At 47.0% G+C, this 12,980-nt stretch overlaps 1 protein-coding gene across 1 annotated transcript in view; it reads right to left on the reverse strand.

Moving 5' to 3' along the window:
- The window catches only part of FBXO15 (F-box protein 15), a 43,657-nt gene that overhangs the window by 22,088 nt on the left and 8,589 nt on the right, over nucleotides 1-12,980 (reverse strand). The window contains exons 3-6 of the mRNA XM_059893819.1: nucleotides 9,136-9,240; nucleotides 5,410-5,652; nucleotides 4,636-4,845; nucleotides 1,095-1,221 (exon numbers count right to left, since the gene is read on the reverse strand). Coding sequence (XP_059749802.1) covers nucleotides 1,095-1,221; nucleotides 4,636-4,845; nucleotides 5,410-5,652; nucleotides 9,136-9,240 — 685 coding nt within the window. The remainder of the gene's footprint in view (nucleotides 1-1,094; nucleotides 1,222-4,635; nucleotides 4,846-5,409; nucleotides 5,653-9,135; nucleotides 9,241-12,980) is intronic.

Here is a 12,980-nt window from a genome sequence, read left to right on the forward strand (position 1 = left end):
GAAGATCGCAGCACATTCATCTTACAGATAGATGTGGTTTCTTACAACCTAAGATTCCTGCAGTGCCAAAGCATTATCACTGTCTAATATGACTTATCTGTCACATTCATAGCAGGACCACAATGCATCCAAATACGCAGAGCACGTGGTACCAAAAGGATTAACACCCTAGTATTTATGAAACATCAAAGTGCTGTCTGACACATGATGACTGTGGAAATATATTTTGTTAGCTCCAGGTTGTTTCAAAGTCTTTTCAAAGATAAAGAGAAGGCTGGTACGAACTTCACAAGGTTAATCCCACACACACTCAGCAGCCGCGGCAGGACCTGTTTGACTTGGCAAACCCGGTGGGAGGGATTAGACTCCAAGTCCACTCATCAGCAGGTCGGGCAGCAGCAGACAGGACGGGACGGCACAGGAGCCGACACCCGTTTCTCCCCGGGCACAGCTGCCCTGCCGGGGGAAGGTGACCCAGACGGCAGCCTGAAGCTGCCCTTCTCCAGGGTCAACCAGAGTCCTGGCATCCGCTCGGCCAACCCAGATGGACCAACTCAAGAGCCCAGAGCGAGCCAAGTGCTGCCTGGCCCCCAGTCACCTTGTACAGAGGGAGTGAGGGAGAAAGACGACCCGACGGCCAGAGCAGGACGAGGGAAGAAAAGGTCCGGAGGCTGGCGTGGGGACCTGGGTTCTGCCTGGCCGCCGTGTACAGACGTGAGTGCTATTCCCACAGTCAACTTGGGAGCTGCCATCCTTACATGGCTCCAGGCGAGACGCGTCTGAGGGCCCCAGGTTAAACGCACAGGAGATGCTCCGGCAGAGGAAGGGCGTGAAAGGAGAAGGATGGAATGTGGACCGGCTGGAGGAGGAAGGGGAAAGTCCCAGGATGCTAGCGGGGTAACGTGAACCAAAGCGCCCGGCGGGAAGGGCTGGTTCGTCACAGGCGAGGGTAGAACGGCAGACCTGCCGCGAAGGCGCGAGGGCCAGGCAGCGGGGAACGTGAGGTCCGTAGGAGGTCGCTGAACGTCTAAAGGACTTAACCCTTGACCCCATGCACGACGGGAGCAAACGTGGCAGGTACGGTCCGGGCTTACCTTCCAGAGCCCCACCACGAGGCCCGGGTGCAGGCAGAAGATCCGGATCAGCCCGTCACAGCCAAGCATGGCGGACTCGGTTAAGCGACTCAGGTTGTACTTCGCAATTAAAGAATGCCATCGGGGTCTTTGAACATCATGCCAAAGAAAGGAGAGAGAAAAATGAGCTCTGGCTTCCCCCGTGTTGTTGATTCTCTTTGGCACATCTAAAAAGACTATTAAGAACATGCTAATCATGTACACATTGCTAATAAGGAGAAACAACTTGTATAAATAAAAGGCAAAATGGCAAGTCCAAATTTCTCACCATCTATCTTATTCTCCCCACCCCCGCTCTTACTGTCAACTCTACGGCCCCGCCAGCAGTGAGCTGAACAATCACACAGGTGAGGGAGAGGAAGAACCGTCTTCTATCCTCTTCCCCTCAAAACCCAGCACAACGCTACGATCAGCAGTAGATTCTCAACGTACGGGATGCATAAGCTAAGATGAAATCCCTTAAATGACAAAAAAGCTGGGGGTCTAGTAGGCGGCCTGAAAGCAGGGTTACCTTTTAAACTTATTATCAAGAATAGCTCAGAGATGGTGAAAACTGTAACGTCAGAAAATAAATTTAAACCAAAATCATGAGTGTTTTCATGAAGGAGATACAGCATGAACTCGACATTAGAATTAGTGTCTAAGAGTAAGTAACTCAAATGTGTAAGAAAACACAACTCAACTCTACTGTTCATCATGACACATAAACAGAATGAAACATTCTGTTCGCTCTATCATGGTAGGCGGAGATGTCTGTCATTCCCAGAGGCAATTCAGGACACCCTGAGGGAGAGGCGATCTCAGTGGTCAGTTAACACAGCTCAGCACCAGAGGAAAGTCTCCAAGGAGCTGGGGCCAAGGGTGCGCCTCCAGCACCTAAGACACATGCCAGCAGGTGACAGGTATTCAACTGTTCATTAAGCAGAAGTTAAAAGCCAAGGCATTCAGCCGTGCGCTGTTTCCAAGCAGAGGGGGCCGTAAGCGTGGAAACCAGATGCCTGGCTGCCAGAGGACCCTGGCCCCTCACTCAGGGAGCTTCCTGCGCTGAGAGCTACACCGGTCAGGGAGAGGCGGTCGGTGAGCGTGCACGTGAGCGAGAACCTAAAAATACGCTCAGCGCGGGAGAGCAGACTGGGGGGAAGCTGAACGCCAGGCTGGGAACCGGAGCTGAAACCTTAGCTCCAGCCCTACAGACTGTCTCAGCGTGACCTTCATCTGTGTCCGGGGAGACGGCCCCACCTTCGAGGGAGGGAAATGAAATGAGAGAACCTCCCCAGAGCGCTCGCAGCAGCCACTGCTGTGACATCATCAGTGTGGCCACGAGGCGGCGGGGCTGGGAGAACACCCCTCAATGTGCCCGAAGCCCGCACCCTCAGACGCAAGGCTCCAGACCAGCTGCACGGACTCCACAGAGAACAGGCTGGTCCCCCTTTGCCTCGGCCTCACGGGTTCGTCCCCGTTCGTCTGCACGGGGCGCAGAAACTAAGGTTGACATCTACCCCCCGTTTCTCAGAAGTTCGGGACGCAGGGCGTCACCTGCAAAATGGAAAATGCTGGCCACAGTGACAGCGCAAAGTGTCCGACCAGGAAGGCACATATGACAGGGACATGCAAACTGCAAATTACATAGATAAGGCTTTCACTGTTTTAAAAAAAAAGTCTCACGGAGGAAACAAGAAAGACCCAAGTCAGAATCACCGAGTCTCTCCTCTGCTGTCACACAGACGCACACAAGGATTTGTTTCCGCACGATGAAAGCATCTGCTCACAAACTTGCGATAAAAGTGCCGATCAAAAGAGATTCCTGAAAAACACTTTCAGTGTTTGTTCACCACTGTTTATCAAGTGCTGTCTGAAGTCCACTGAGTTTTAATGTAAATAAATTATATTAAATGAATTTTCCCAATGAATTTTGGCATTTCTGTCACTGTGCAGTATCTAGTATTCCTGACCTGGATGACAATTTCAGGAACATAGTATCTTTAACTGAGCTTTACAATTCAACACTATTCATTTATGAACTTTCATGATCATTTAATTGATGTTAACAATTCTGTCCTAATCCCTGTAAACAATATCTCATGATATCAAGTAACATAGTGTTCAAACTAGTACCGAGGTTGCAGACTCATTCTCCAAATATAATTTCATGGTGCATAAAACCTAAAGACCGCATTAGAAAAATCTGGGGTCCGTCATGATACCATATAGAATTGCAGAGATTTATGCAAATAAACGTACCATTCAAAAAAATTACTGGTTCCAAAATATCTTCAGTTAACATAATCAGGGAAAATAATCCCCGCGTTTTTCTTCACGGCAGTAAGGATATTTTCGGAATGCAGCAAGACCTGGATTTACTAGCACTAGGAATACAATGCCTCCACGTTCACGGCACGACAACCAGACCAGCGATCACGGAAACAGTCCTCAAAGAGCCAGCACCAGAGGGAGGGACCACAAACAAAGTCCTCAGGGACAAGTCGCAGAAATGTGTCTGTACGCAGGGGAACCAGCAAAGGAGGTGGTTCTTCTGTGGAGATGCAGACCCTAAAGTGAGATCTCAACACCTTCCATGGCAAGGGCTGGGAGAGAAGCCCGCAGTGGGGTTGCAGCTCACAAGGCCTAAGAACAACATCCGCAGATGCCCTGCAAGGTCACAGGGGCCTGAAAGCGGGAAGGAGGAGGCCGGGGACAGGAAACCAACACTGGAGAAGGAGAAGGCGGCTACCTTCGCGTTTCCATACATTTTATGTCAGGAAGTCAGGGTGCTATGTGTGCCACAGTCCAGCTTTGGAAGAAAATGACTAGTGGTGAGAAAAGTGAGCATGAGAGAGTTCTTGGGAAAAGCAAAAGCCTGATAATGAGTATGAATCCAGGGCAAAGCCACCTCGTGACAGAATAATAATAAGTACTCAGTAAGCATAAGAATACGACACACACGCATCTGATTTATGCATTTGATGATGAAATGTTTCGCTCTTCTTCACAGCAGCCTACATCACGACTGTCATCACCCCATTTTACAGATGAGAAAACAAAGGCACAGAAAAGTCACCTGCACAAGACTGCATATCTAGCCAAGTTCAACACAGAAGCACATAAAAAAAAATAAATGACTTTATGATCTACTGTCTAAACTATGATTACTGTATCCCTTACTAAAGAAGGAAAATATAATAGTTTTATATATCTTTGTGTTAAAATGGTTAAAACTAAAAACTTCAAAAGGCCGGCCATCTATCATCCAGGAAATTATTATGAGAATATCATTCCCTAAGTTATAGATAACCAAGGTATGAAGAGCCTAAGCTCAGGCTTAGTCATCAATGTGATAAGCCCCTGCTTTTCCTATATGATAGTGATCCAGAATGAAAGAGAAGGCTTTAAGATGCAATCAAATTAAAATACACCACTGGTATTTTTTAATGACAAAAGGAAGGCCAACTGGCACTTACATATAAGATGTCCTCACCCAGAAGTTCTGCTGATTAGTACTTACCCGTTTTTGATGGGGGTTTGAGACCGGTTCATAAACACTGGCGTCACCCCACACAAATCTAAGGTTGACAGTGTGACAAGACGTGGCCAGTCTTTGCCGTACCACACAGCCGTGACTGATGAATCGTTGATGGAAAGATCAACGTGTTCCAGGATGTGTTCTTTTCCACTATTTTCTTTCAGTATTATTACCCAACCTAAACCAGATATTCTGAAGAAAGAAAAGCAAGCAAAAATGTTTGCCTAGTGGAAAAAAAAACCAAAAAACAAAAAAACTGCAGTCTATCACATGTCATCTCTAAAGCACCTGGTACCCTAAAAGCCAAAGCCAAAGTTCCTAGAACACGCCCGACGTAAATTTTCAAGTCACAACAGTTCTCTCTTAGGACTTGTCTCCTCACCTAACAAACACTCACAGAACAGCTGCTTTGTTCCAGGAACTGGCAATACACAGATAAAGAACCCAAAGGGCTCTGCCCATGGAGGGATGCCTTGAATGAATCTCCTGCTTTACTACAGCTGACGACCAGGCTGCTTCTGCTTTTCATAAATCCTTTGAACCAAATATATGCAATAGGAAAATACTATATATCTTATAGATACACAAAAGCACAAAATATCCAGCAGTCCCTCACAATACAAACCACACATCCGTTCCATACACACAATACTCGGAACTTACACCACCCTTCTTCTTTAAGGTGATGGTGTATCTCAGTGTTTAACGGCCCTCTCATGACCACCACGCCCACCTCAAGAAGCCACGCCTGCCTACCTGAGGGCCTCTTTGGTCTTAACTGGGAGGCCTGTGTAAGGGTGGAGAGGTTTGAGAACCCGAGCTAGACCTGCTTTTACAGATGCTATTTGTTTTGTAATATATTCTTTCTTCCAATATCCAGCTTCTTTATCCCCAACTGACAGTGAGTTCATAGACACGGCTGTCTTCTCTACTGAATTAACTTTCCAATTAGATCTTTTAGGTGAAAAGGCAGTTGAGTAGATTCTGATCCAAATAAAACTGGGGGAAGAGAGGAAATATGTTAACTGTCTAAGAGACACTGTAATGCACCTGTAATAGGAATATATTAAATTAGAGATATGCAATCATTTTTAAATAGTCTATTTCCATGAACAAGTCAAGCTGAACACTTACAGTTGTTCATATGTTAAACTGAACTGTAGTGTGAGGTAAGCGTTTTAGATTCACCAACCCACAGGAAAAGCTTGCTTCCCGGGGCTGAGTTAAAGTGAGTGATCTCATATTATTTGGTACCATCCCTAATAAGAACTGCCGTCTTACACCAATAATTGAATAGAAGATCTACTATAGAAAAAAGCAGGAAGTGTATACAATATGATTCCCTATCTTTAATGCATACATGTTTCTGAAAAGAGCAGAAAGGAGTTTTATATAGATAGATAGATAGATCCAGATATATACACACACAGAGAAATGCCAACAGTAACTGACATGTATGGAATTGTATGTTCTTTTTCCTTTCTGTATTTTAATTTTTCAACAATGAACATGGACTGCTTGCTCAAAGAGGAAAAAAATAAAGATGATTAATGACAACTAACAGTGACAGTTAACATTTTTGAGCACCAGGTGTTGAGCGCTGCTTCAGCACTTTGTATGCATTAACTCACTTCATCCCCCCAGCAAACCCATGAGGCAGCAGCTACTACTGTCCCCGCTGAACCAATGATGTGACTGAGGCCCAGATGCAAAGTGCCCTGGCCCAGATCTGTACATAAGTGACAGAACTGCCACTGAATCCACGCAGCCTCAACCCCTGCATGTCACTGCCGCTTCAACAGCACAAAGAAATGGGTCCAGACAACTGTATCCACATTCAGAGAGCCAATCAGCCACAACGCTGGAATTCGACTCCATACCCTCGGTTGTTACAGTAACCATCCTAACACTCCTGTGATGAACCATTTTCACACACGTTATCTCACTTAATTCAAGGTCAGTGGAGCCTCAGGAGAATGAAAACATCTTACGGAATTAAAATATTACATATATTGTTCCCCTTGATTATTTATAAAACACAAAGTTCAAGTTTAGGATGCTTTTGACAGTCGCCAAACCCAAATACATTCATTTCTTGATCACAAAATGCTCCACCTTGTTAAAAAGCTAAAGCAGATTTAAGGACAAGAGCATATTTGTCTAATCTGACTATCAGTCAAGCACAGAAAAACTTCAGTCAGGTTGTTCAGGACATAGGGCCAATTTAATGTTTTGATAAAGTGTTTTCCAGAGGGCTGGAAAATAACCCCCCATGTGAGGATCCAGCTCCAGCCCGATGTAGGCCTCCCTGTTACCCCACGCAGAGACTGATGCTCAGGCCAAGGGCTGCCCTACGCAGGGCAGGGAGGCAGCGCCACCGGAACAGCAGGGCGCCAGGGAGACCCCACCCTTGCAGCGTGTCTCCCAAAAGTCAGCAGTGTAATTGGCTATAGCAGGGCTCCTGCCCTCTCCTCAGACAATGCTTAGAAAGTACCGTTAACTTTTTAGAAACATTCATCGTTTACCTATCCAGTTGTTAATACAACCTTTTATGAAGTCTGGCTATGAAAGCACACTCTTAAAAATACAATTCAGGGACTTCCCTGGTAGCGCAGTGGTTAAGAATCTGCTTGCCAGTGCAGGGGACACGGGTTTGAGCCCTGGTCTGGGAAGATCCCACATGCCGCAGAGCAAATAAACCCGTGTGCCACACTACTGAAGCCCACGTGCTATAGAGCACGGGCTCTGCAACAGGAGAAGCCACAGCAATGAGAAGCCCACGCACAGCAACGAAGAGTAGCCCCGGCTCTCCGCAACTAGAGAAAGCCCACGTGCAGCAATGAAGACTGAATGCAGCCAAAAATAAATAAAATAAATAAATTTTAAAAAAAATACAATTCAACTGACACAATTAAGATTCTCCTCCAAAAAAGGAAACAAACTTTATTAAGGGTAACTTCCTAAGAAGCTCAGCTTTTTAGAGGACAGCTACTTCCAAGAAAGTGGGATGGGCAAGTATGCAAAGACTCTCACTAGAGCTGAGCCCACAAATGCGCTGAGAGGCCTGGTGCCTGCCCCGTGTGGGTCTTGGATAGAGGCGATATAGAGACTAAGAAACTTATAATTTATTAGTTTATCTAAATAGTCTGAGTTCTATCCTTGAGTAAGGTAAGAACCTGCAAAAAAGCTACAGTTTTCAACATTTAGTTGACCCCTTCCTTGAAAAATGCCTCACTGCACTTTGCTTTAGTGAATGTCTTCATCTCTTACTAAGGGTCTTTAAGGAAAAGACACACAAAACTTGCCCTACATTCATTCTAGAACTATTTCAGGAATTGACACTATGCACGTATACTGACACAGACGTGTATTCTCTAATACAGGAAATATCTTTTTAAATTAAGAGATAAGAAAACCGCCCTGCCCAACCAGAGAATAATACACGTCCCCTTCTCATTATGAGAACTTGGTGCTCATTATACGACCTGGAGAAATTTTTAACACAGATTCTTGAACATAGAGTTAAAATCTGCAGAAATCTACACATCAGGGATCCAAATATTTATTTGAACTCTCCCAGGTTTTCTAATGCAGCCATTCCATGGACCGGCATCTGAGAACCACTGTACAGACGTTTCCTGCTCACTGCGTTCCAAGATTCAACAATATCACAGCCCTCCATCTGTTACTCTCCGTTTCCTCACCCTATGAAACCACCAGTGAAATCCGCATTCCCCCTTATCTTGCTCTTTTCCCTGGTTGATACGGGGGTTCCGTGTGGGATCAGTATCTGTCTGATCTTTCGATGTTCAAGGACAGAGGGACCTCAAAGCCAAGACACCACAAACCTCACCAGAAGTTTGCAGGATTCCACTGTCTCGCCCCCAAGATAAACTTCTGAGCTGCAGACAAAGATCAAAGCGACAAAACAAAAGAAGGGGTTTCATCCCTCTTTTCACAGATCTCCGCTAGCCCAGGGGCGCCCCACTGGCCTCCTGCTTCCAGGGCAAAGGCTCCCTGAGCGCATGTTCTCTCCTATCCCGCCCGCTTTACGCTTCCCCACCAAGCAAGTTCCACGGCTGGCAAGTTTCGGTTCTCCCCACACACACCTAAGGGAGCCCCTGCCTTGTCTTCCTTAGGATCTGCCCTGCAAGGCCCGGGCTGGGGTTAGCCAGGGGCAGGCTCCGCAGTGCCGCCGCAGACTGTGGGTACGTCTGCCTGCCTCGGGGACAGCAGACCAAAAGCCACTTTCTCCAACAGTTACACCAGCAACAAGCTTCATCTTCTTCAGTTCACGCAAAGAGATGCAGAGAAATGCAGACCTTTGAGAATATCACACATTAGACATATTCCTACTCATGTATAAAACTACTCTTGAAATTCTTTTAAATTCTAAAAAATGGTTAAAAAGCTCCTACTAGTTTTCACGACTTCCATCAAAACACCATCAAACACGACAGAGAGGTTTGGTTTTCTCCTTACTTGTCATTGGCCAGGTGATAAAAGCGCCTGTTCACACATCCGGCGCACAGCAGGGCCACCGCATCCAAGTAGGACAAGATCTTCAGCAGGATTTCTGAAGGCAAACTGAGAGAGGGAGGAATCAGAGAAACATCCAGAAAACAACTGGCCATGCATCTCCAAATGGAAGGCAACAAACACACGCTTCCTGTACAAGAGGCACACTGCACCCTCATTTTCAATCATTTCTCGATTGATACGCTCTGCTTATTACAATTCTCATGACTTAAACCAATGCAGAGACCCAAAGGTACAAATAGCTAATTTCCTTGGTATTTTTAATCAGGTTTTCACACTGAAAATGGAAATGAAAGACAGAGGATGCATTCTTGGCTATAGGCAGACCTCAGATATTACTGCAGGTGGGTTTGGTTCTAGACCCACCACAATAGAGCAAGTCACAGGAATTTTTTGATTTCCTGGTGCATATAAAAGCTATGCTTACACCACACTGTAGTCTATTAAGTGTGCACAGCATTATGCCTAAGAAAACAATGTACATACTTTAATTAGAAAAATACTTTATTGCTAAAAAATGCTAACCATCATCTGAGCTTTCAGTGAATCATAGCAGTAACATCAAACATCACTGATCACAGATTGCCATAATATAGTGATAATAAAAAAAGTTGGAAATATTGTGAGAATTACCAAAATGTGACACAGAGACAAGAGGTGAGCACATGCTGTCAGGAACTGGCGCTGACAGACGTGCTGACACAGGGAGGCCACAAACCAGCTGGTAAAAAACGCAGTATCTGCAGAGCACGATCAAGTGAAGCGCAGTGAAACGAGGTCTGCCGGATTAATGAGAAAAACACAACCACCCCCGCTTCCAAGACATACGAGCAGAATAGGATATGTCAACTTGTTCTCCCCCAGCCCAGGCGACGCCCCTGCACCCTCCTCGCGCAAGACTTCACGCCTGTGATGCTTCGTCTGGGGCTTCAAGGAGACGCCAGGCCCCAGAAAGTTCTCTGAAGTGTCCTTTTCATTTCATTCATCTGCCTAAATAAATACGATGTTGAGATGCATCCTTAATCTTCCATCTATTTCTATGATCTTAGAATTTTACAAAACACTGTAAGAATCTGAAATGCCTAGAAAGCATGACTGGTGTTAGGAAGTCAGGAATGGGCACTTTTGAACCTCAGGCGAAAGGAAAAATGAAAAAGCAGCTACAGGAGATTGTACTTGGTGGCGGGTGGGGGGGGGAGGGCGTGTCTAGGGATACAGGATAGGGAGTGTAAAACCCTTCGACCAGTTTATTTTTTTTTTTTTTCCACCGACCAATTTAAAACAGTTTGCCCATTCTCTCCACCTGTGATTTTAACTGTTTTAAATTTTTTAATTATGATGAAAACCAGGTTAACAAACGTTTCATAGGGAAACAGTCAATCCTAAAATTCTGATAATACTGAGACAGAATGAAGTGGATCCTGGAAGAAAAGACGATTAAAACAAGACATACTTGATACAACGTGTTACTGTGCAAGTGCCACCCCTGCTCGAAACTTTCTGAGATATTTAAGCAGAGGCTTTCTGAAAGATTAATCATGTAGCCATGCTTAGATATTAGTTAAATCCCTACCCTCCAATGAAATTCTGTATATTCAGAGTCAGTAAATTAGATGCTTTTCGTGAGAAAAGGTCTCTAATGCTAGAGATAGCAAAGGTGCAAGAAAACACATTTCGTGACCATTTAAATTATCCAGTGCATATAGTTTTTATATTTTGATTTCACAAAAATTCAGTTATTATTTTTAAAATCAGTTTAAGTTTTTTCTAAAACACAGAATTGGGCTTCAAGAAAACATCTCAGAAAGGTATCCAGCAACTGTAAGAATTATTTAATTGGACTAAAATCCCATTCAAGATGGGCATTAGACAGCCTTTACTCTCCTGTCCACCAGACTAACATAATAAGGGATGGGAGGGTCCTGTCTAGGTACTTCCGGCAAACGAAGAAAACTTCCATTTCATGTTAAAACAGTCGAGATCAAAGATGTTCTCAACCATTGTTCATAAGGTTTCCTCAAAGCTGGTGCAATCCAAGTTCACACCCATCCTGCGTTACCTTCTGTTGGATTCTAGTTACTTCACATCACACCGGCTAGGGCAGGGGACGGGGGAGAGAAAGGGACAGAGGAAGGTGAGGGGCAGGACAGTCCAGGAAAACCTCCCCGAGAAAATTTAACCTGTGCGCGCTCGTTCGCAGTGTGTGGGAATTCATGGTCCACAGCGAGGAGCCTCTGCAATCCCCACTCACGCTGTTCTTGCTCTCTGTTCCCACAGAGAAAGCCCAAGCCCTGCAGAGCCGCATGCGGCCCCACGCTCAGGTGCCCAGGCCCGTGTGTGTCCAGGGACCCAGCCCTTCCAGCCCTGCCTCCCCTCTGGCCGCTGCTCTTCTCCATCAGCCACATCAGCCTCCGAAGACCCAGCACCCTGAGACAGTGCTCTCCTCGTCCCCCATCTCCTCTCACTGCCAAGCTTCTGGACACACCTGCAGCCTCCACTACCTTGCCTCCCACTTCCTTTTGGCTTTCTACATTTGGTGTGAAATATGCAAACACTACACGCGAAATGAAGTCCAGCCCATGGCCCGCCACTGGCCTGGAGCAGCTGCAGACGCTGCCCTGCCAGGCGGCCTCCCGCCGCGGCCCCGCGCCCAGCCGCGCTGAACCAGCCACCCCTGTTCTCGCAGCCAGCTCCTCTCCCGGGTCACACGCCACCCCCCTCCCTTTCTGGGACCTCGCTGGTCTTTCCTGCTCCCCGGTGGTTCGAAACTTCCTGGGCCCTCTGAGCTCAGTCCTGAGGCCCCTCCACTGCCGCCTCCACACTCTCCCCGGCGCCACCAGCATCCTCCCTGCCTGCGTCCAGCGCCCGGCTGTCACTCTGCCTCCCACCCCCAGCACTTTCCAACCCCACAGGCAGCACCTCCACGGACACACGGACACACCGCTCAAGCCAACAGTCTAGGATTCCCGCCTCACGTCTGGTTCATAAACGAGTCATGTCACTTATGCCCCAGATGTACCTCAACTTGGCCAGTGTCTCTCCATCTCCCCTCCTCCTAGACAAGGGAGACAGGTAAACAAGTAAACAAGGTAACGTGAGAAGTCAAATGGCATCACACCTCCGTGCTTAAAATCCCACATCGTGGACTTCCCTGGTGGCGCAGTGGTTAAGAATCCACCTTCCAGTGCAGGGGACACAGGATCGAGCCCTGGTCTAGGAAGATGCCACATGCCGTGGAGCAACTAAGCCCATGAGCCATGACTACTGAGCCTGCGCTCTAGACGCCGCGAGCCACAACTACTGAGCCCGTGAGCCAGAACTACTGAGCCCGCAAGCCACAACTATTGAGCCTGCGCTCTAGAGCCTGCAAGCCACAACTACTGAGCCCGCAAGCCACAACTACTGAGCCTGCGCTCTAGAGCCCGTGAGCCACAACTGCTGAGCCTGCGAGCCACAACTACTGAGCCCGCGTGCCTAGAGCCCGTGCTCTGCAACAAGAGAAGCCACCACAATGAGAAGCCCGTGCACCTCAACAAAGAGTAGCCCCTGCTCGCCGCAACTAGAGAAAGCCCACGCACAGCAACGAATACCCAATGCAGCCAAAAATAAAATGAATAAAAGAATAGGGCTTCCCTGGTGGCGCAGTGGTTGAGAGTCCGCCTGCCAATGCAGGGCACACGGGTTCGAGCCCTGGTCTGGGAAGATCCCACATGCCGCGGAGGGACTGGGCCCGTGAGCCACAATTACTGAGCCTGCGCGTCTGGAGCTTGTGCTCCGCAACAAGAGAA

This window comes from Balaenoptera ricei, chromosome 14, assembly GCF_028023285.1.
Source record: "Balaenoptera ricei isolate mBalRic1 chromosome 14, mBalRic1.hap2, whole genome shotgun sequence".
NCBI classification, from domain to species: domain Eukaryota; kingdom Metazoa; phylum Chordata; class Mammalia; order Artiodactyla; family Balaenopteridae; genus Balaenoptera; species Balaenoptera ricei.